A 24,105-nucleotide genomic window follows, 5' to 3' on the forward strand; every position below is an offset into this window, starting at 1 on the left:
TTTTGCTATCCACATAGGATTCTGGAACTAAAATCCAGTGGAAACCAAGGGCCCACTGTATTTGACTAATAAATATATTAATTTCTTGAAAAAAATTTTTACTTTGTAACTTTTAGAGATGTAAGATATTGATGCCTTCACTTTCTGTGAGTCCAAAGATCACTAGATTGGAGCCAAAAAGCCATATAGCTATTTAAATCAGACTAATTAGGACTATATGGGAGTTCAACGTAAATGTAGATTTTTCTTTAAACTATTCTTAAAACTAAAACCTGAGATGATTCATCTGCTCAGTTTCTTAAAATTGGGTCAAAATTATTTTATATTACTACTAATGTAGTAATAGCATTGGCTGTAGTACTAGTAGTAACAGTGAGATTAATCATAGTTTAGTGAACATAGCTTTATAACAAAGTTGAGAATAAAAAGTACAGCCACCCTTCCATTCTGGACCCCCCTGTGAAAATGGAAACTCGCCTATATTCAAGCCCCATTAGCTTGAATGGTGGTATGCACGCTCCCATTTTGTCTCTCTCCATTTGCTGCCTGAGAAAGGGAGAGGGATGCAGATTTCAAGTCCGTGAAAGAGAGGCGACTGCATAACTAAAGCATCTAGCCACATGCCTACTATTTCAAACCAATTGCTATCATCATTTCAACTTCACTCTCCATGTTCCTCCTGAAACTTCTTAAGGCAGTGGCAGTCTCATGTAAAATCGTGTGTTTCATTAAAGATCTATAGTAATCCAACAAAACACATAACTATCACAGCCCTTTGAAAGAAATCTAAAACCTTGCTGATAAAGGAAAACAAGGTAGAGAATGAATTTAGTCTTTTCTCCTTCTTGCAAACAACTTGCATTCAGGCTTTTAACTCTGTTAAGTTCCATTTATGTGTATACTTCCACATTTCACTAGCATTATGCATACAGAAACAAGCTGGGCATTTATAACATTCTGATTTGAAGAGATAGGATTCTCTGAACACACAAAAATGCTGCAGAATTATCAACAATACCTCAGAGAAGTTGGAGATGCAATAAAAAGGTACCATTTGGGCACCTTCCAGTTTGTGCTTCTCTAAAATCTTTGTTCCTGTTCATTTATTGAAAAAAAAAATCTAGAAATCATTTCTGGTCTCACAGAGAAGATTAAACTATAATGCACAGTTGTAAGACTTTCTATTAAGATCATTCAGGCAGAAGAGTGTCTGAGTAGCAATTACAGCAGCCCTTATCATCAATTTGCTGGAATGTGGATTATTTATATCCAGATATTTTTTAGAAGAGAGAGCATTTCCCCAAGTTATAGGAGAAGTGCTTCCAGCTGGTCTACTAGGAAATATTATTCCACACTTAATATGATAGTTTACTAAAACATTTTTTGGGTGGCTAGATAGTATTCCAGTCTTCCTAACCTGCTTTCTTTATATGTAAATCATATCTTTAGTTTACATAAGATTGCCTGGAAAATAGAGCTGAAACTCAAGTGAGAAATTCTCTACTCTGAGTTGATGAAGGAAAAAGCATGTGATACAGGGGGTCTATGCTGTGGGTCTATGGACCAAATACTCCAGCATTTCAATTCTTTCTACTACAAAGCCAGAAAAGATTGTAGGTACACTTAGCCTTGTGCCATTACTTCTAAAAAGTTGGCCTGTAATACAGTGATTTCTGATTGCCTACTCCAACCACACTTCCTGTACCATCCACCATTTCCTTTGAGAAGAAAGGCAACGACAACAATAGCTGCACAAATACTTGCTCAGTTCTGAACTATCCCTGACTAAAAAAGCCAGATACAGTCCCTGAGCCGCATCTGGTGGATTTCTGTTTTTTGAGGGGCTTTATTTATAAACTCCAACGGCATATAATGTACTCTGTGTCACAGAAAGCTAGTATGATTAAAAGTAATTAATTACTAGTGACCTAACTTTTTAATAGGTTTTTTTATGACACTGAAGAAGGAGTTCTTTTCAGAAAAGTACCTCAATTGGACACCTTTACCCCTACTTTAAAAATGTAGCATGCATGCAATACAATGGGGAAAAAAATTAAAAATTAGAAAGATTATTTTACACTTACTTTGCTTTTGCTTCGGCATCCTCATAAGCTTTATTGGAGACATCATCCAGGCCTCCAATCAAATGTTTGAAGGAGCTGCAAAATAAAAGGCACACCTTAAGAAAACATTTCTAGTATAATTAAAACATGGGAAAGATTACTCAAAGTATGTCATATTAAGGAGCTTCCAAAACATTATAAAGAAAGGGAGGGAGAGGGAGAATAAATCAAAATCTAGAGGTCTAGCTCTGTGTACAGAAGTGTTGTTTCTGTGAGCAGATTTATGTCTACAGATGCAAATTTACAAAGAATTGCTATAATATAAATAGAAACAAAACCCTCTTGGGAAGACTGACCAGGTAACTTATATCTCTGCTGTCAAGGTACTAACTTTTGATGAGCAGCCTCAAAGACTTGCTCTTGCTTCCTACCGTTCTTTCTCTTTGAACCAGACTTGGTGTGATCAAGCCTAAAATACAGAATAGCTTCAAATGGAGAGGAGTGTAAACCCTTCAAACAGAGAGCTGTCTTCTGAAAAGTAGAACAAATGGCCATCATCTCAAGGTGCTATATGCCCTTCTTCCAGTGCACAGGAAAAAATCAATTGCACGTTTGAATAAGCATTTTAAATGGTTTAGATTTGAATGCAGTATCTCCCACACCACCACTGTGTCCAACGGTGGCCAGGTCACACAGTCATATGAAAAAGGTCCACACAATGCCCTGGACTTCTGTATGACTCTTTGTTTCCCCAAATCCACGTGGCCAGAAGATTGGCCTGCCTACATGGATATACTTCCATAACATCTTACCTGAGGACAACAACAACAGCAACATCTCAACAAAAAGTAGGCCTGTGACTCTAATATAGACAAATTTTTCTTTCTCTTGTATGACTTTTAAACCCTTTGCCCGGTCAATGGAATTTTGAAAGCTTGCAACATGCATTTCATACATTTTGGTTGGCCCAATTAAAAATTCACTGTTTTGTGGATTTTGGATGTTATTGTGCTTCATATATTACTGTGAGTCATGAGAAGCGAGAAGAATATGGAGAAGTCCGAGAAGCATACTGTACTGAATGCTCTTGCTTCAACCTAGCAGAGAAGGCATCCATTCAAACGGGCAGCTTTAACCTGATTCTAAATATGTCGCTTCAAGAGTCTCTGGTCTGATGGGGCTAAGAAGGGGAAATACACTTAATTGAGGGGACTGTTCATAGAGACCATGGTGGGAAGGGGCCTGCCTTTCTCCCATACAATGAGGTAGATGAAATTGTTGCCTGTGTATCATTTTTGGGGTACCAAGAGAAACATGGAACAGAGGGCTTCTTCACAAATTATTACCACAATTCATCATCCCACAGAAATGGTCCCATGAACCATCAAAGACTGCTTTCATTCTGGAATTACTGTTATATATTCCACATTTCTGAACAACATGCTTTTTTGCTACTTTTGTTTAGTGATAAAAAGCCAGTCCTACAGGGTTCCCAATGATATTGTAAATTTTTGGTCCTTAATAAAGGGATTATCTTCTTTTTATTCTACTTGTCTTTTTATTCTAATGGAACATTGTGGCTGCAAGTATTAGGCCAATTAACTTAAAACTTTATGTTTCTGGTCTTTTTCACTGCAAAATCATGAATTAGCTTACAATAGTTTCACTCAACAGACAAATGCTCTTGCCCACATTGTAGAACACCTGCAGTTTTTGATGACTATTGGCTTTCTGAAACCTCATTCATCTTCTGACATGACTGCTGACACAGTGCAGAATTAAGGCATTTTGACATTGCTTTAACAGCCATGGCTCCATCCTATGGAAACCTGGGAGTTGTAGTTTGTTGTGGCACCAGAGATCTCTGATGGAGGGTACATTTATGCTATAGTAATAATGCAGTTTGACACCACTTTAATTGCTATGGCTCCATCCTACAGAATCCCAGGATTTGTAATTTTGTGAGGTTCCAGGTAAAGACCTTACAAAACTGCAAACCCCAAGATTTCATAGGATGCCACTACAGTACTGGTGTCAAACTGCATTATTTCTACAGTGTGGATGCATATAGAGATGACTAAATATGTCACAAAACTAAAAATCCAAGAATTCCATAGCACTGAGCCATGACAGTTAAAATGGTAAAATTACTGCATTAATTCTACTGGGGAGAAAAGTCTGTAGGGCTACCAGTGTCCCAGTCAAACACATAAACCACAGCACCATGCTGGCCCAGTAATGGCATAAGTTGAAGTATACTCAGCATGGGTTCAATTTTGGATGTTTACTTATGAATGCATAGTGCAAAACAGCCAAAGTGTTGATTTATTCCCATATCCCAACCTTTTATGTTGCTCCTGAAAGCAAAGAATGGATAGCAGAACTAATCTGGTAACAGAAAGATCTTGCTCTAAATCTATATCAAAGAAACAAGCAGATGGCGACTGCTAATACAACATTAGGAACATCACATTTAGTTTGACATTTTAAACAAAAGATTAAGGAAGTAATCATATGTTACAATTAACTAAAGTGCTTTTGTAAATAAACTGTTTTGGGAAAATTAACTACAGTACTGTCCAAGTGGAAGTTAATACTGTTCCGTTTAAACAAAAGCATGAACAAGACATCAATACATTAGGGAGATGGACCATTTCTGGGGCTAAGGTGCTGCCATGATAAATGATATGGGAATGTTAAGCATTATCACAATGAAAGTAACATAGAAAGGATTAATTAATAATTTTAGTAATGGTAGCTGCCTTGGGTACTTGAACAGATCAAGCCTGAAAACTCGCTGGAAGCCAAGAAGATCAAGTTACGGCTGTTGTACTTCAGCCAGTATGTAGAAAGATCTTGTAGCGCCTTTGAGATTAAGTGAAAGAAAGAAGTTGGTGGCATGAGCTTTTGTAGACTTCACTCTATGAAAGCTCATGCTACCAACTTCTTTCTTTCAGTTAGTCTCAAAGGTGCTACAAGATCTCTTTACATGCTTTGGCCATATCATGAGAAGGCATGAATCACTGGAAAAGACAATAATGCTAGAAAAAGTGGAGGAAAGCTGAAGGAGAGGAAAACTGCTAGAAGGATGGATTCTAATAGGGGTGTCATGGGTAAAAATTTAAAGGACCAAAACAGAGCAGTGGAGGATAGGGAATCTTGGAGATGTCTGATCCACAGGATCACCATGAGTCGGAGTCGACTCGAAGGTGGTTAACAACAACAAACAAACAACTGTCTTGAATGAAATACACAGCATAATTACAGTGCCTATTTGGAATTATGTCCTTACTCTGAGTAAAGTAACCATCCAATTGCAGACATAGGAATTAAACTTAACTTTAGCAACTCTCTGAACTAATTATACAGAAGTTGCTGCTTTGACTTTGTTTTCTATTCAATTGTAAAATACAAGTTAAACATGCTATTAAATATAACAAAACCACAACAAAAGGATTTCATAGCTTTTGACATGTGGAATTATATGCATACGCATTATCTTCTCCAGCCACTCATCAGTGTTTCCTGTTTTACCTGTCACTCATCCGTCAAAATTTTTTTAAATGGGCTCTCATACATCACTCAATAATTTATCAGTGCACAGCAGCATCCTTGGTTAATTAATAGCAAAATGGCATTTCAGCACCATTAAGTCATAAATGAAATAACAATTTTCAGGAGAATAAAGAAGAAGATTACATATTTGATTAGCTAAAACTGTATATAGAAAAGAGAAGCTACAAAATTTAAGACACGAGTATCCGCAGTGGTTTAACATTTTTAGAAAAGTACTGAGGCTCAGCTGCTTCAAGTCACCCAAGCCAGGTATAACTGGAAGAGAGGGCAATTCTTCCATAAACTGCAAGGGATGTCAAGGGATGGGGCTATGGCATTAAAGTGAAATCAGTGTGCTGTAACTGTATACTTTGAAAGGGGCCCAAAACATTCCATTATTGGCATACAATAATAAATAAACCAAACGCTGTCCAGTGCCAGAGTTCTATTTGCTTGCTAGTCTTATTAAAGGTGAAGGTAGCACAGCAGCTATATGAGGAAGGAAGAGGGAAGAGTAGCCAGTTGAGTGCTATTCCATTAGATTATGATTCCCAGACTGCCAGAGATAATGCATTGCAAGAAATAATTAAATAATTGAAAGGCATCACATGCTGCAATGTCAGGAGCTGGCAGTTTTGTGTGTAGCTGCATCATCAGGTAAGCTGTTTTTCTGGTTGGCAATAAAATAACAGACTGCTAAAAAATCAAAAATCAAAACCTGGAAGAAGCTAGAGATTTACTTTGGTTTTGGAGAGGAGGAATTACTTTTTTTTAAGGAAAATTAAATGGGATCTGGTTGCACTCGTCTTTGCTGTTCGTTAGGATCTTCTGGGTAGCAAGACATATAAAACACCAATTTTGGGGACTAGCTACAGGTCCTTGGTGGCTTATGTATGTTTTCTTGTATTTCTTAACTATAGATCCTGTTATCCGTTGCAATCCACCCACTGCCATTCTGACTTGGGACTGTATCACCTGATTTTGACTTTGGGCTTGCTTCCTCAGGTCTGACTCCCTGTCTCTCACACTGCCTACAGTTGGCCTTTCATACCAAATCATTTGGTACTTTGGCTGTCTGCACCACCTGTCCATGAGTCCTTGGGTGATCTTGCCTCTTTCATTAGTTAAATTCATTAGAAGCATTCTTAAATAAACACAGCATTAACATGTGGAATACTCACAAATATGCCACATTCTGCCTAAGGTTTATACCAAAGCTACTTTGAAAGAGCACTAATTTTATCAGCCTGGTTGAAAGAAATGGACTTGGTAAATAGCTAGGCATACAGGTAGCCAATCTGTGTGAGTCTAAACAACAAAAGCAAAAAAGTGATTACAGGAAGCACATTATGCCATTTGACAAATAAGTGCTTGTGTCTCATTCTGACTATGTACTGTTACTATTTGGTTTAATAAGCACTCCTCTGAAAGCAGGCTGCTCTTATATAAAAAAAACAACAACCCTGCAATATATCATGTAATTTCTTTTACACAATATCCTTGAAACACTATACCTTTTCAAAGAAATCAATGAAAGGAATACACTGACAATGTTTTTAAAAAAGAAACTAAAGATACCAATATTTTTCATGGAAACCAAAAGTAACAGTAAAATTTAGCAATCAGTGCTTTGTTACTAAATCAATCATTTGAAATGTAAAAGGGTAAAACAGTGGCATCGTGCAAAGAGCACAATCCAGTCCTTCTATGAAAAAGAGGGGGAAAGAAAGCTTTGTACACACTGGAGATTATAGCACAGGAGATCAGCCACAAATTACATGCAGTTTCTAACCGTAACAGAAGGATCTAAGATCCATCCCTTATCGTTAGAAACCATATGTAACCCATGGCTGATTTCCCATGTGATAATCTCCATCTTTACTTCAAGCTTACCCCAGTTGCAGCAGGGCATGAAGAGTTGGGCTCAAGTGCAAAGCCCTTACAGGGCATTGCTTTATTATTAGGCTGCAGTTGGGAGCATAGAAGGAAATCAGAAAGAACAGCAAACCAGCACCAGTGGCATCACTAGGGTTGGCGTCACCCGGTGTGGTAACTCATGGTGTCACCCTCCCTTGACTCCCTAGTAATTCTTAGTAATGTTTTTTTGCACTCATGCTACTCATAAATCATAATTCCCATATGTCACTGAATATAAAGGTAATTATGTAATATAACTACATCAATTATGTAATTATATAATTACTGTGAACTGTTTAATTATGTAATGCGGTAAACAACTAGCAAAATTAAACATATACTTTTAAATTACAATATCATACGCACTGCCTAAATGTATCTAGGTGTTCATATTTTCATGTGGTTAAAGTGAAAATTGGATGTGATTTTTAAAAGAAAATGTAAAAAGAATTATACACACACACACACACATACGCATGCACACTGTGTGTGTGTATGTGTGTGTATAAACTTGGGGCCTCTCGTTTCTCCTCCCACTGAGGCTTGCCCCATTCATACCATTTTTTCAAGTGTTTTAAAGAGAGACAGGCAAATGCCACAGCCTGCATTTGGAAAAAGGCAGAGGTATGGGGAGTAGTAGTTTTACCCCCTCAGGGTGTCACTTGGTGTGGACTGTAACCCTCACAACCGCTAGTGATGTCCCTGACCAGTACAAAATCATCTGGATTAGATAGTGAAAAAATTTAATTCCAAGAATTTTGAATTAAAAACTAAATATGAGGTAACAGATTTGTTCACTCAGGCAAATCTGAGTTTGAATCCCTGGGCAGTCAAGACATATTAATCTTGGAGGAATGTGTGTCAAAAGCCCCATCTATGTTAGGAATAGCTGTGTCTACTGAATTTGGACAGTAGAAATGAAGAAGAAGTTTGTTTAAGTTTGTACCAAAATTTATGCATTTCTTCATACTCGGGATAGAAATACAATTTTGTTTTTAAAATGGAATGTAAGGAAAAAGTAAAATTGACACAAGTTTTCATCCTATATGGATATGGATGAACAAATAATATATGGTTTCAGGATTTAGAGCAAGGGTGAGTAATTGCTCTGGGTCTGGGAGACAATTTTGGGTCACTAGGGCCTCCAGTGGGCCACACAGTGCCAATAAAACAGGTGCATGGGAAGAGGCTGGAAATCTACTTTGATTTGGGGACATTTATAAAATGGTTAAGTGTGTCTCTCTGTGCACAACATATTTAAAAGGGAAAGGCCATTTTTTCTTTGCCATTTTGAGAGGGATTGCATGGGGAAATGGGATGATTATAGGGATAGGTTGGGAGTATCAATGCACAGTTCCATAGTTTTGGGGTGCTTTCTGTGTGATGCATGCAAAAGAAATGCTCCTAAATCATGGCAAATTAAAAAAAATGAGATTACTTAGGGCATTTTGGGGGACTAGTGGGGGGCTTCAGAGACTGTATGATGTCCATGGGGTACATTATGCGCACCATTATTTTAGTCTTATAATTAAGGAAACTAAAGAAAAGGCAAATTCATATTAATAAAGTTATTATTGAAAATAATGAATTTAAATGCCTAATGCATTAAGAACTACGAGCATTAAGAACTATGTTGTATCAAGAATGACATATCACTCCTGAGATGATGATGATCTGATCAAATAATTATGCAGATGCTATATTGAAAAGCAGAGAGGTATTTTAATTAGGCTCAAAGGACAGTATACATAGAACAGATTTGCTGCCATTTATTGCTTTTCCAAAGTGGAAATTACTTACATTTCTTCAGTTAGAACTCAGCTTTATCTCTCTTTCATCATCCCCTCTACCCCTGAACTCAGATAGTAAGTGATAACAGAAGACAGAACAGGACCACTGGGAAACAAGAATATGTGCATGCTTGAAAAAAACCTTACTTTGCAGAAATAAAAAATTAAAAAACCTAAAGGGGCATTCAAGCAATAAAAAACTAGTCAATGAAGACAGAGTATGATTAATAGTGGCAGAATGCTATTTACCTGCATGGAAAGAAAAGAGAAATGGGGGATGGGAGGAATGTAAAGCCCTAGTTCAGTTCCTTGTTGTTCTTGTTGTTGTTGTTGTTGTTGTTGTGTGCCTTCAAGTTGTTTCTGATTTATGGCCACCGTAACAGGGTTTTTGTGACAAGATTTGTTCAGAGGGAGCTTGCCCTTACCTTCCTCTGAGACTGAGAGAGTGTGACTTGCCCAAGGTCACCCAGTGATTTTCCATGATTGAGAAGTGATTTGAACCCTGGTCTCCAGAGTCACAGTCCAATGCTCAAACCACTACACCACGGTGGCTCTCTTCAGTACCTTATAGTTTGCATTATACTGGAGAGGTTGCACAGTGAGACTCCTGCAAGCAGTGAAAGTATACTTTTTGTTGCAAATCATACTTGTTCAATATATTAACCACCTAACACTGAAGGAGAAACCTGTTTTGAAGGATTGGTACCGTTTGAAGTCCTTGTTATCTAAGATTAGACTTCTTAATTAATACAAGCAATCCAAGCTGGTGAAAAGTCCTAGACAGATGGATGCAAGGTGGCTCCTAGCCCATTCAAATGAAGATTTTCCATGCAAAAAGAATCTGTTGCATCACAGACCGGCATTTGTTTGGTTTAACTTCATGTTGTAGCTGCCTGGCATGATACTCATCCTAATCAAAGTCAACAATCCAACCACTGACTATTGCCTATAGAGGCAAATCAAAGTGTGTGCCCATCTATACAGAAAGCATATGAGTTTCTTAGAAATCAGTCACAAGAACACATAATTGAGTGATTGTGATTCAACACAGTGCTATTTAAAACTTCACTAAATACACTATAAACAGTCTCACATTTCATTGTAGGATTGCCAACAAGCCAAGGGGAAATGGCATGCTCACTTTGATTTCTATTTGCTCTTTGGCCAGTTACCAGATATAGACCTCATCCTTAAGCTATACATCTAACATGAATAGACAGTAGTTGTACAAGGGTGTAGGCTGTGCTCCAGGCTCCACTAAAAACTGCTGCAACCCAAATGGTTGATTTCAACAGTTGTCAATCCTATTTCAGTGAGGCAAACTGCACTACTGAAAGCAAACTGATGGCTACAGCCAGAAGCTTCAAATGTGAGACTAAGGGTCTAGTGAGTAGTTTTAAACAAAATTTTGTCAGATGCTTCGAGGAGAATCTTGGCAGAAGCAGTTAGGAGTGCTCTGAGCTATTTGGGCTAGGATTCTGCCTTTTGGGAGTCAATTATCTATGCTGCCTGATTTTTCTGTACCATTCCTTTTCAACTTTAGATTTCTAACAGAGTTTTACAAAGTCACCAAACATCACTCAATGATCTCTAGTCTAAAGGTAATCAGTCCATGCTTGCAAACGGCTCTAAACTTCCCACTGTTTGGAAGAGCAGGACCTAAGGAATTCCATTATTTTTATGCACTGCCCTGCAGAGACAAATGAATGTCTGCAATGACAACGCAGTAAGTTGCAAGAAAAACAAATGAGGATAACTGTGAATTGAACTCACAACAAAATGAAATACAGTTCTGGATGCAGTGTATGGATGTATTTTTTGTTGAAATTCAAAAACTCTTGATGCTATATTTAAAATGACATAGTATCTTGCTTTATGTGTTATTACATCCCTGGTCACATGGCTTATAGATAGAAACTGTACAATTGCAACGTATATTTATAGAAAAAAGCAGGAATATTTTTAAGGAGGTGGTGGACTGAACCGAGTGAGGGGGGTGTCTGTGGAAAATACAACCATGCGTCACTGAGGTAGGCCATGACACCCAGAGACTGAAGGTCCTGGGAAGGAACAGATCCACCTGCCCAGAGGCAGCAAGGAGACCAGCTGGGATGTTCTTGTCATGCCACGGTAAACTCCTAGAGGCCTCTCCCATTGCAGAATGGTGCGTGGAGCCCTTTGGGACTTGCAAACAAGTAGACCATGACAACCCAGAACACAAACTGTCCTTTGGATTCCCCAGACCACCAGCCATTGGCAGCAAGTAGACCAGAGCCTTTCTCTTCCACAGCAGTCTGATCTACCCATGAGGGATCATCATTGGTTGGGCTGGGAGTGGTGGTGGTTCCAAGCAGCCTTTGAGTGACAGCATGAGTTACTGCACTGGGCCTAGTGACAGCACTGGAAAAAAGTAAATCAATAACCGTTGCTTTTTAATTTTCCCCAGATGTATACACAGGCCAGTTAGTCACACTAGTCTCTGTCTGTAATGCTGGGAGAAATGTGCTTGATATTTAAAAAGTAATTTAGTTATCATGTAACTATTACCATTACACTCAACTATAAATCACCGTCATGTATAAGTTGAGGACAGGTTTGGTGCCAAACTTATGGATTTTGATATGACCCGAGGATACATCAAGAGTAAAATTTAGGGGAATATAACAAAGGATCTAAAGGATGAAGCAAAGGAAAACAATGCCAAAGAACTAGCAAAATTTCAGTAGACATAACAATTTGTTTTCATATTAAAAGCTGGATGGATGAGATAATAGATGGGAGCCAGTGCTTCCATGATTATGCTCTTGTTTGCTCTGGTTCCTTTTTAAAATAAGCATTAAAGTACAGTACTTACACTGACCCGTAGATAAGTCGACCCATGTTTTTGGGGTAGACTTAACATTTCTAGACTTATACATGAGTATATACAGTAAGTTTTCATGAGGAACAGACCATACAATAAACAGGATTACATGCTATGTAAATGTAGTACGGCACAAAACTCTGAGTCAGAACTTCTGCTAAGTTGTTTGGCAGAGACACAGAACTAGTTGGTATCATGAGAGCTGTCCCCTTTAATTTGTCAGAACATAATAAACTGTAACTTCTATTCCAAAGTTTTTGTCATGATTTTGATTGTATTTGAGAAACAACATCACCTCATGCCCTTAAATGATCAGGTGGCTAACTGATGGGAGGTAGTTTTCCCCACATAAGAAAGCAGTGGTCTTTATTGGGGAAGGTTTTAGAAAATGGGTCATTAAAATCATTTCTACCACTTCAGAAACCAGAAGAAATATAAATAAACCCAAGGTTAAGATCTGTATGCTCCTTAGTTTTGCCATGAAGAACAAAATGAGATCCCATTTATGATGCCGCTGCTGTAATGGCTAAATTGGAAATTTGTTTTCATTATTAACAGTGGATTTAAAATATGCCAGTGCTTGAATCCTATGCCCAATTGCCTGGAAGTAACTCCCACTAAAATCAGGACAATTTACTTCTTATCAGATGGGTACAGTATTATGCTGTATCTATCCTCTTTTGAAATATGATATCAAATAAAATATTTAGTTTCTGGAAGAAGGAAACCATATTAAGAGATTCACTATTCCCCAAATTCAGTGGCAATGGAGATCTGAATCCCAGTTTGGGAGGGAGGGAGGAGGAGGAGCAACCTAATTGGCCACTGTTAGAAATAAAACTAGACAGCTGAATACAGCAGGGCTTTCTTATATTCTTATTTATTTTTTAATTCTCTCTGTTCTTTGGGACTGCAATGCTTCCACCCACTTAACTAATAGATCAAAGAGAGAATTGCTTGAAATATCTCATAGACAGACAAAATTCTTTTAAACCTGCAAGCGATTCTCAACACTATTTCAGTTCTTATCAGCACTCTGTTGGTGCTAATAAAACTTTCCTGTTTTTAAAAATGAAAACCCATCTAGCAATTAATTTTCCTGTTAGTATGGTAAGGTTTCTCCCCCCCCCCCATTTCTTACCCTTCAAAGTGTTAAGGGTTAAAATCAGAGCTACATTTCACAGAGCTGGTACCTCTCTGCCTCCAAATAATTTTTACAGTAATGTTAGATTTTAGTTCCCAAAAAATTTTTTTTAAAGAGGACCTCCAGGCAGTGGCATGTTTGGTCTATGAGAAGAAGTGAAGCAAAGTTACAAGCAAATGAAAATTTAATCATACAGACCATGAACCAACAACCCCATTGCCAGCTGTGACTAGAGCACAAGCCAAACACTGTTCACTGTTTCATAAGGGTCATATGTCTAGGTCAGCGTATATTGCAAGGGAATTTCTAACTCAGGTGGGATACAGACTGCCCCTTTCCCCAACGGATTGGGGCCTGAGCTGCCACAGCGGCAACTCCGGAGGTCCCAATCCGCTTCTTTTCCAGGCCTCGGGGAAGCAGCAAAACACTGCTTCCCTGCGGCCTGGAAAGGGGTGTCCTTGGGGCTTCGTGCCCCAAGGACACCCCAACAGAGAGAGAAAGGGGCCGCTGTAAAGGCTGCACCAGCGATATGCGGCATAAAAGGAGCTCCGTTTCGGAGCTTCTTCCAGTGCCACTGAAAGGGTGCCACAGGGGCCCTGCAGCGGCGCCAGGATGTAATGGCTGTGCCATGCCATCTCGATGCAATGCGGTCGTTACGTCAAAATGACGGCACCCATGTAGACAGGACACCGCCATTTTGATGTCCTGGCGACTTACTAGGGTTGTGGGGCATATATAAGCAATGCCCTGAGGCAACCCTAGTATGTCGCCAGGACGTGCTTAATGGCCCATCTGTAAAGGGCCTGAGATACATCTCATCCTAGCCATCCTGACTAATAGCCACAGTTGTCATTGCATGCCTTCAAAGTTGTTTCTGACTTATGGCAACCCTACGATGAACCTCTCACAGGGTTTTTCTTGTCAAGATTTGTTCAGAGGAGGTTGACCATAGCCTTCCCCTGAGGCTGAGAAAGTGTGACTTCCCCAAGCTCACTGAATGGGTTTCTCAATGAGAAGGGGATTTGAACCCTGGTTTCCAGTCATAGTCCAACAATCAAATCACTACACCATGCTGGTTCCACAGATCTAACCTGAATTCCCTATCAGCTAATTCCTTTTTAAGTTTAGGTTAAGATCATGCAACACCGAACTCTATGAATTAATTAGAGAAGTTCCATTTGCTTAAAAGACCTCTGATATCCACATGGTTAAATTTAAGCTAAAGATCATAGATTTCATGGAACTTAACCAAGATATAAATGGCTGTAGGGCTGCATCCTCTGTGTAAAGACTGAATATCGCATGATGTAAAATCCTAACAGTATTGACATAAGCTATTAATTGAGGCTTCAAGCATGTACTTAAAAACACACAGACACACACGCACACCAAAGCCTAATAGGTTTCCACTAATCTATGAGAAGTCTCTCCACTTAGCGTCATATATATAATTAACTGAAAGCTGGAAACATAGACTGAAAACAAAATCAGATTCTCCAGGGTCACAATACAACTAAGTACATATTCTGCTATAAATAGCATTAATGCAGTAGCACTCAATTGCACAAGGCTGTTGAAATCTCTGGTATGCAGTGGATTAACTTCCAGTCTTTGAGGTTTGAAGTTAGATTTGCACTTTTTTGCTATCTTCAAGGGCATTGTCAGCAGCAGAAGAAAACCACATTTAACTGTTGCCATAACAATTATACATGAATTACCAGATCATGGAAGTCTAATTTTAGACTAATTCTACCTATTAATTTTAATTATGATTAAGTTCCAGTGGCAAAATATTTTCATAGAATCGTTCAGATAAAATATGAATAATTATTTAGTGGATTTTCTCTTTGAATACCTGTAGAATGTGTCTAATTGGGTTCATTAATTTTCTTCATTCCCTATGGATTTACACAGCAGAACAGGGCTTTTTACATAACATGGAACCTTTCTTGTAAATGTGTCAAAGAACCATTTAGCTGACAGTTTTAACAGCCCCCATCTGTTTCTATTGGATACAACCCCAGTGCTATTGCAGTGGGTCATAAATTAAATTGCTGTTATATTTCCCTTGAAGCAGTCTTCCCTTATCCTTTGATATATATGGTACAGTGTGAAATACTTGTTGTAATGTGTCTTCAAGTCTTGACTTATGATGACCCTAAGATAACCCTATCACACGGTTTTCTTGGCAAGATTTGCTCAGAGGATTTTTTTTTCCTCCTTGCTCTGAGGTTCAAGGAGTGTGACTTGCCTAAAGTCACCCAGCGGATTTACACACTTACATTTGTAAAGTTGTGCTCAGAAATGTATAATTGTGCTCAAAAATGTTTTTTTAAAGTCCTTTGCCAAACTGGTACCACTTTCTACTTCATATGTTTTCCCACATTTGTGGAGTCAATTGCTATTTAGTGTTTTGTCCTCTATTCCTTTCTGCAGGCTTCAATTTGAGGATTTCATCAAACATGTATTGGGGTCACTTCGGCCCCAAATATAGGTTAACAGACAAAAAGAAAAAAAAGGAAATGGTATACAGCATAGTACTAAGTCAATGAAAAACTGAATTGAACAACATAATAATTGCTTCATGTTGGTGATACAGTTAGATCAGAGACTATTTCATATTATTTTTAAATTTGCATTTCCAAGATGCTTAGAAGAAATAGAAAGGAAAGAGTAAAGTATTGGGGAAAGAGGACTTGTTGAGAAATTAAACACATAACATGCAGGATGTTTTGGACCCTAGATATTAGCCATGACTATAAATGTAAATTCCAAATGCAACTATGGCCTGTTACAGACTATCAAAATAAAGCTGCTTCGGGTCTCTTTGGAGATATGCTGTTTAAATGATGCATGGGTCCTAAGAGTCCGGAGGTCGCGCCAAAGCCACACTCCATTCCTAAGCACTGGAGGGCAGCTTTTGGATTCTTAGGGCGCATGCATCATTTAAACAGCATACCTCCAAAGAGACCCGAAGCAGCTTTATTTTGGCAGTCTGGAACAGTCTTATACTGTATATTCTTTACTCAAATTGGAGTAGAGTCTAATATATCTCAAACTGTGACTTAACTGGGAGTCTATCTGACTCCAACACCAGATTAGTAGCCCCCCCCCCCCCGAGTGTAGGAATTTTAACAGTTTGGCAACTAATGCAGATCTGCAGTGAGTATCAATTCAAGACCATTGTTAACACATGATAAAAAATATTCCATACTTACTCTCTGTCAATGACAAGACATGTAACAGCTTCAGCTGAAATAACATTGGCTGTCCTGACATCTTCCCTGAAATGACAGAAACATATATTTTACATGCAGCAATCTGCCAATTGTCTCTGCAGTATAAACATTAGCACATTAATGCACCTTGCAAAGGATAATTATGCTTCTGTGATTTATTCTTTTATAAACATAAACTAATGTTTCTTCTTAAATCTCACAGCTCTTTAGAAATGTTCATAAAACAACATTAACACATGAAATCATTTTCTTGGCAGATAAGCTGCTCCGTCATTTATATAGTTTTTAAAAGATTTGTTTATCCTGGTTACTGTTCTCTGTGATTTTGCAGTTCCATTTAAAAAATGCAAACAACTAATTCAACACCACAGGCCACATAAAACACAAATCCCATCAATATAATCTAAATGTCAGTTTTAGGAACAGAGAAAACGCTAAGGAAGTTGTCTGGACAGTTACATCACCAACTCGATATATACGTTAGCATATGCAGTCTTTATACAAATATCTATCTTCTTTTTGTCTTATTTTTTGGTAATGCATGTTGTCCTTTTAGCAATGCACATCCTTTTGAGGATAAAAGGTGCATGTGTGACCATAACGGGCCCATTAAAGTCCTCAGTCTTGTGTATTTTGGCCTTTAGGCTAGGAATCTGTGCCCCAATAGATGTTGTTAGACTATAGTTCCCAGCAGTCATGACTTGTCTGGCCAATGGTGAGGGCTGTTGGAAATTGTTGTTCATTAACATCTGGCAGGCTGTAGCTTCCCAACCCATGATTCACACAATTGTTATTCTGAAATAATAATATGTATTAATGAGAACAATCCTGATTTTGCCAAAACTGTATCATCTATAAAGAAGGGGGAACTGGTCAGCAGACCTGAATGAAACCCAAGATTTACAGAAGTGCCCCACTCCAAAACAAACAAACCACTCTTAGAAAAGTATCTGGGGCAGGACCAAATCTAGTGAGGACAAAATATTGTTAATGGGCTCAGAATATTACATGTTTATTGTAAGGGACAGCGGAAATTGGTCATAGAATAGTACAACCTTATTTCTAACTAGTTGATGGGAAACTAAAACACAAAGAACTCCACATTGTAACATCTCACTATAGGTCCCATTTGTATTCCTCACGTTTGGAAACAAACATTTATTTATTTATTTATTATGTAGAGAGAGACTTCTACCTTGATTTTACAAATGCTGTATTGTACAGCAACACCCTCACTTTTTGAATGTCAACTGAAATATTGTTCAGGGAAATTCTTATAATTTTGTACAGTGCGCCCATTGAAAGCTGCACTGGGAAAAGGGGCAGCACGCCCCTTAAGAAGTAATGATGGTGCTCCCGTGGTGCACATGCACCACTGTGCCACTGTGTGCATGAGCCCCATGGGGCTAAAGCATACACAGAATTCCCCTTATGTGGGGGTGTGTGTCCAGAACGGATCCTCCACGTAAGGAGATGGCACACTATAGACCTGCTGTACTAGGTTCTGTTGATTACTTTAAAGGTACTGTATGTTAGAACAGACTGTATCCCATTATGTTACAATCAGTTCAACAGGAACACCACCAGCAACCATAAGATGATACCTGAGTTCTTAGTGATGAAGGAAGTGAAAACTCTGAATATTATAAGAATGTTGTATTTTAATATAAAAAAATTAAAAAGAAAAAAGAAAGGTATCTAAAAAAAATAAGGTTGGCACTATATGGTGGTTTAATGTTCTTCACATTGACATCCCACCCCTTCTACAATGAACTTGCATTGGCCTACACTGGTGTGGATTACCACCTCTCTATACACTTTATGTTTATAATAACCTGTATTATAGGTGGTCTCAGACAATGACTGACCTGAGGACACCTGGTAAACCCCAGTGGTGCATCAGGGATATTATAAGAATTCATGTCTCATCATTCTCACCATTTCGCTGTCTTGCAAGATCACTTTTCCATCTGATTCCACCAAAATTCACCACACACACACACACACACACACACACAATATGCAGCAACATAGCTGCTTACGTTTTTAAATTCTCCATGGAGGTTGTGGCTATGGGAGCATGAAACTAAGTACTGGCACTTCAGAACTTACTATCATACCACTGACTTATGGATCAAAATACAGTCTTGCTAGGCTTAGTTATTTTGGCAATGCAGTATGACTTTTTAAAAATAATATGGATGACTGGGTAGATGGGGAAACCACCAACAAATAGCAGGCTATATTTCAAATAAAGGAACTGCCAAAATCCTTGTCTAAGAAAACCCTATGAAATTCATGGGGTCACCATGAGAGGTGACTTGAAGGCATACACATACACACATGCACACGCACACACACGCACACACACCTATGATTGTATGAGCAAGCATGCAATAAATTCTACAAAGCATGGCAATGTGAAGAATGCCACAGTATAATATGACACTGTATCTTTAGTGCTGCATCTTGGTTACCTTTGCTAATGATGTTATGTACAATGCCTGAGAAAATTAATTTTGAGGTACCAAAGAAGGAAGGTAAAGCACAAAATGTATGTTGATTTTCTTTTTGTTTTAAAATGCACTACAATTTGTATCCACATAGGCATTTAACATTTTCTGCTCTCACACAGTAATAACAGTAATAATGCTTCCCAGATTTTATTTTAGAAATTAAACTCAAACCTTTTTTAAAAAAATGACAAAAATTATTCATGCACTGAAGTGGGGAAATGTCACTGCAAGAACATTAAGTCACACCTCCCACCACCCCTGCTTTGTCTCACCAGCCCAACTTGTTCTATAATCTACATCTAGGTTAGTGCCAGTTTATGGAAACTGTTAAAATGTGAGAAATGATGCCAATTCTAAGCATGCAATAAATTATTAACAACACCTTTTTTTATTAGCGTAAGTCAAATCGTCATTGTAATGCAACACTCCAGACAATCACCGTGCCAAATCCCCCACAAATGTTAGCATAAAGTCATTATGGAAAATATAATTTGGTGAGCACTAACTCTGAGGCCTTTTCAGCTTCAAGGCTGTAATCTTCATCACTACTTCCAGAGAGATAGCCCGCTTGCTCAGAGTCACTTTCACTGTCTGAATAGCCCATAGTTAAGAATTTACAGCTAACATTTCCTTCCTGGGGAAACTACTCCTACTGTCTCCTTCTGTCCAGCAACCCTACCTTTCCACTCTGTAGCTCTGGAATTTTACAAACCTTTCAGTGTAAAACCTCTAGGCTTGAAAAAGGTCACAGCTGCAGAGTAGATCACGAAGCCACAAAGGAGTACAAAGTTCATCTACATGAGAGAACCTCCTCTCATCACTGATACTTTCTTTAAAGCTCTGGTGCACAGAGGTCTTCTGCTGTCAATAGACCTAGCAGCAAATGCATTATACCAGCACATGCTTAAACATGACACCTCTGTTAGCCCACACAAGGTATGGAGCTAAACGTGTATGCCAAAACCTTTCCAGTCTAACTCAGCAGTTTGCTATGCGTCCTTAGGAAACTGACACCTTGTTCTTCACTATCAAACTGAAGACTCCTGGTGTAGTCAAAAGGAATTCTTAAATGGAAAATTAAGATAAATGATTCCTGTCTGGTGATGCTCTATGTACAGTTCTGGAAAACAGTCCACTATAAAACTGAAGTACTCTCAGGGTCATTCTCGAGAAGAATAAATGTAAGAGGCGAGCAACAATGATACCACACAAATATAACCAGTTGTATTTATCTAGTCTTCCTTGCAACTTTAATGTATATTATGGTAGAATTCAAAGATATAGTTGTTAGTCTGTAGAATAAGTACATAGAGACATCTTGTAGTCCTTTTGAGACTAACTGAAATAAAGAAGTTGGCAGCATGAGCTTTTGTAGACTTCAGTCTCCTTCCTCAGATGTATTTTATGATCACTTATTAGTATGGAAAATAGATGTGAACCCATGACTGTTTTGTCTCCCTGCCTACTCACCCTCATTTACACCTCACTGCAGAAGTTACCTGATATATTCTTGGTTACAAAAAGAATACACTGATTATTTAATGTTTGGGGAGGGTGGCTGGTAGACTTTCTGTGTCACCCTGGCTAGTAGTAGGGATGGCTTTAGTAATAAATGGGAAATGCAAATTATTTTATGTTGTATTATGTTACATTGTTGTTTTACTGAGATCCTTACAAAGTATTGTTACAACACTTTTCAGTGCTGCTAACCATCAATCCATCAAAGGTTTTATCTATGGACTTCTTTTGACCAGGTTAATTATACTTTTGCTATTCTGAGCTTTCAAGTTGTTTCTGACTTATGGCGACTCTAAGAGAACTACTTATCATGCGGTTTCTTGGCAAGATTTGTTCAGAGGCGGTTTGTCATGGCCTTCCTCTGTGGCTGGGAGCATGTGACTTGCCCAAGGTCACCCAATGGGTTTCATGGTCGAGTGGGGAACCCTAGTCTCCATAGTTGTAGTCCACCACTCACACCACTGTGCCACACTGACACATAGTTATATTTTAGACCCATTCCAATAAATGGAACATGTTAATCTCGAGTGATTTAAGGCCTATTCTTTTCAGTTGGAATAAACTGTGATTAATTATTCTGGGTACAGCAAACTGATGCCAATTAGCTCTGCTCAGTAATGGATTTGGCTAAAGTGTCCTACAAGTCTCAATCCTCTTCCTTCCCAATGGCAAATGACAATGATGGGATTATTTGAGAGATAATGACAAGGTAATGACTCACAAAATGTGGTAGTGATTTCCACCTCAGTCTTATGTTTGACAGCTGTGTGCTATCCCACTTCACCAAATGGCCTCCTGCCAAAACTACCTGACATCAGTGGTTATAGTTCACATGCATGCTGTTTCAGAGAGGAGTAGGAGTGGTTCTCAATGGAATATAACCTTATTTGCCAGAATATTCATGTCACTGGAAATTGGTGTGTGTGTTTCCTATTTTAAAGAGAAACAGATGGATTTGTTGGCATGACCTCTACGGCACAGAATTTTGACAGGACATTAGATTTAGAATCTGTTTTCTGAGGATGGAAGGGCTCTGCTCACATTTCCACCTCCTTGCACAGTACAACTCACCAGATTGATCAAATTTACCAATTCTCGGTATAATTTGTGTTTTAACATTGGTGGTGGTGTGCATCCAAGTAATTTATGACTTATGAAGACTCTAAGGGTCATTTCATAGGGGTTTTCTTGGCAAGTTTTTTCAGAAGGGGTTTGCCATTGCCATTAGTATAATTTAATTATTTTTAAACTTTTGAAATCAATGTTTTACTCTTTTTTTAAAAAAAATGTAAGCTGTCTTGAATCCCATTTTGGGAGAAATGTATGACAGAAATGTCTTAAATAACCAAATAAAACTTTTCATGGCAATGGAGGGGCTAACATTCGTTGCAAGATGCAGGGAACTGACTTTCTACTTCACTGGCCTCTTGGTCAAACCCAGGAGAAGCTACCTGGCAAATCTCTATTAACAACAGAACTGTAAGAGATGCTTAAAGAATTGGCAACCAAGGTAGAGGTAATTGGCTAAAAGTATATTTTAAAGTCAGTTGTATATGTCATCAATGAAGGGTCTTGTTGATCAGCACCATATGGAAGAGGAGAAACAAGGAATGTAGTAAAAAAGGCAGAAATTGATGTAATATTCAAGATGTTGGATTATATAATTTATGGCACCATATGGTGTGTTTCCGAGGCATTTTTTATTAATTGTCACTGAAGCCTTGCTGAGAGTACTTCTTCAATTTAGCTCCTGTTTAAGAAAGTGAAGCTGTGGTCTTCTGCTATGCACAGTCTGTGCTGAGCAGGTGGCTATGCTGAACTGACAATATTAATTCTTTTTATCCACCGAGGCAGATTCAGATTATAAAGTAGACAGAAGAAAATCATGTCAGTGGTATGTAATTCATAGCAATCAGCCAGGCTTTAAGATCAGATGCTTCTGAAATGTCTCCTTTATCATGATTTAGTCATGCACTTCTGTCTGATTTCTTTTAGCAGCTCTACACTGTCAGATTCCCTTTCTTTCTCCATTTGCTGAGATGTACCATAGATGCTCTGGTGCCAAGTCATATTTATCCTTGCTTTACATGCATTACTGGAGTTGTGACCAAAACAATTTCGCTAACTTCCTCCCTCCAGCCAGTCATTTACTCCCTCATCTGTGTCCATGCATTTGTGAAACTGAACACAACATAAATTCTAGAGAAATCTGAGAATATTTGTTCCTTTTTAGTCATTATAACCAAAGTTGTGATGTCCCAAATAATTTAAGTAATTCTTCTGTTTTTCTTTTTTCTCGGTAGGATACCCTTCCTTGTATTTAACTTTTTTGTCCACAGATTTCAAAGCAAAAGATTTGATATGAAAAGTTTTGCGGGCATTGTATTTGAAGCTGAATATCACAGAGATAGTTCATGTGTTTTCCTTATAATATTATTTCAGCTAGTTTGAAAGGCAAAAATTGTGTTTCAGGATTTGGGGAGAAATACACATTTAAAAAAGTGCCCTATTACTAGGATGTTTTTAGCTATGCAGATAATTCCTGTATTCTGAAAGAAAGAAAATGTCTGTACTATAATGATAATTTGAAATTATGCCCTAATTCTGTCTTAATATATACATAGCGCCTTTGGTTTGTAACAGTTCTGGATCTTCCTGTTCATTCAGCACTTTCCTGTGGTCTCTTGTACTCTAGCATGAACAAAAATATATCCAAGGAAAAGTTATGCAGATAGAAGCTGATTTAATTATCACCAAGTCTTGTTAAATCCCCTAAAACAAACAAGTACGTCTGGACCCATGAGGGGAAGGAGAGAACCTTAATTCTCATATCTCCATAACTTCTGCATAAAGCAGCATGGTTTTAAATAACATTCTGAGCTATAACAATTTTTATTAGTTGTTATTACTGTATGGTTATGAATACTTAATTCACCTCTTGAATTGTGATCTGGCATGATAAACCTACTATTTGTACAGCAACAAATGGGCTACAAAGAATACTTCCTAGATGCAAGATGCCAAAAAAATAATAATTCCTTATCTGCTGATCATAGAATCTGACTGCATCCAAAATTATACTTCCAAAAGTTTTAAAATTTTGTTTTAATGAAATTCAGGGGAAGCAGTTACTTTTGAATATTTAATATTATCAGCATTTCTACCTTCATAAAGAATGCTGACTACCTCCTCTTATAAATAAAAATAAAGATTTTATTTTGTGAAGAAAAAAAAGGTTATTTTTGAAGAAAGGTTGTGCTATTTTTGAAAGTATTTAAGCCTTTTTTTCCAAATACTGTAGTGAGTCTCTTCTCCACCAGACAGTATGCTTCTAGTTGAAGAATATTTCAATTTATTTATTTATTTCAGGGGGAAATGGGTGACAGGGTCCCCACAAAAGCATGTAGATGTACAAATAGTTTAATTATTGTGATCTTATTTATTTAATCATATTGAGTTCATGTGGAAAGACAAGTTAAAATAAATATAGGATGAATCCA

At 38.0% G+C, this 24,105-nt stretch overlaps 1 protein-coding gene across 2 annotated transcripts in view; it reads right to left on the reverse strand.

Moving 5' to 3' along the window:
- The window catches only part of PRKG1 (protein kinase cGMP-dependent 1), a 655,625-nt gene that overhangs the window by 78,703 nt on the left and 552,817 nt on the right, over nucleotides 1-24,105 (reverse strand). The window contains exons 1-3 of one of the 2 annotated variants that reach the window (XM_042459016.1): nucleotides 19,594-19,751; nucleotides 16,551-16,616; nucleotides 2,085-2,159 (exon numbers count right to left, since the gene is read on the reverse strand). In XM_042459016.1, the coding sequence (XP_042314950.1) occupies nucleotides 2,085-2,159; nucleotides 16,551-16,616; nucleotides 19,594-19,691 (239 nt within the window). In that variant the 5' untranslated portion in view covers nucleotides 19,692-19,751. Of the gene's footprint in view, nucleotides 1-2,084; nucleotides 2,160-16,550; nucleotides 16,617-19,593; nucleotides 19,752-24,105 lie in introns of those variants that run through there. The other variant, XM_042459015.1, reaches the window with a different exon arrangement.

The sequence above is a fragment of the Sceloporus undulatus genome, chromosome 3, assembly GCF_019175285.1.
Source record: "Sceloporus undulatus isolate JIND9_A2432 ecotype Alabama chromosome 3, SceUnd_v1.1, whole genome shotgun sequence".
NCBI lineage: Eukaryota > Metazoa > Chordata > Lepidosauria > Squamata > Phrynosomatidae > Sceloporus > Sceloporus undulatus.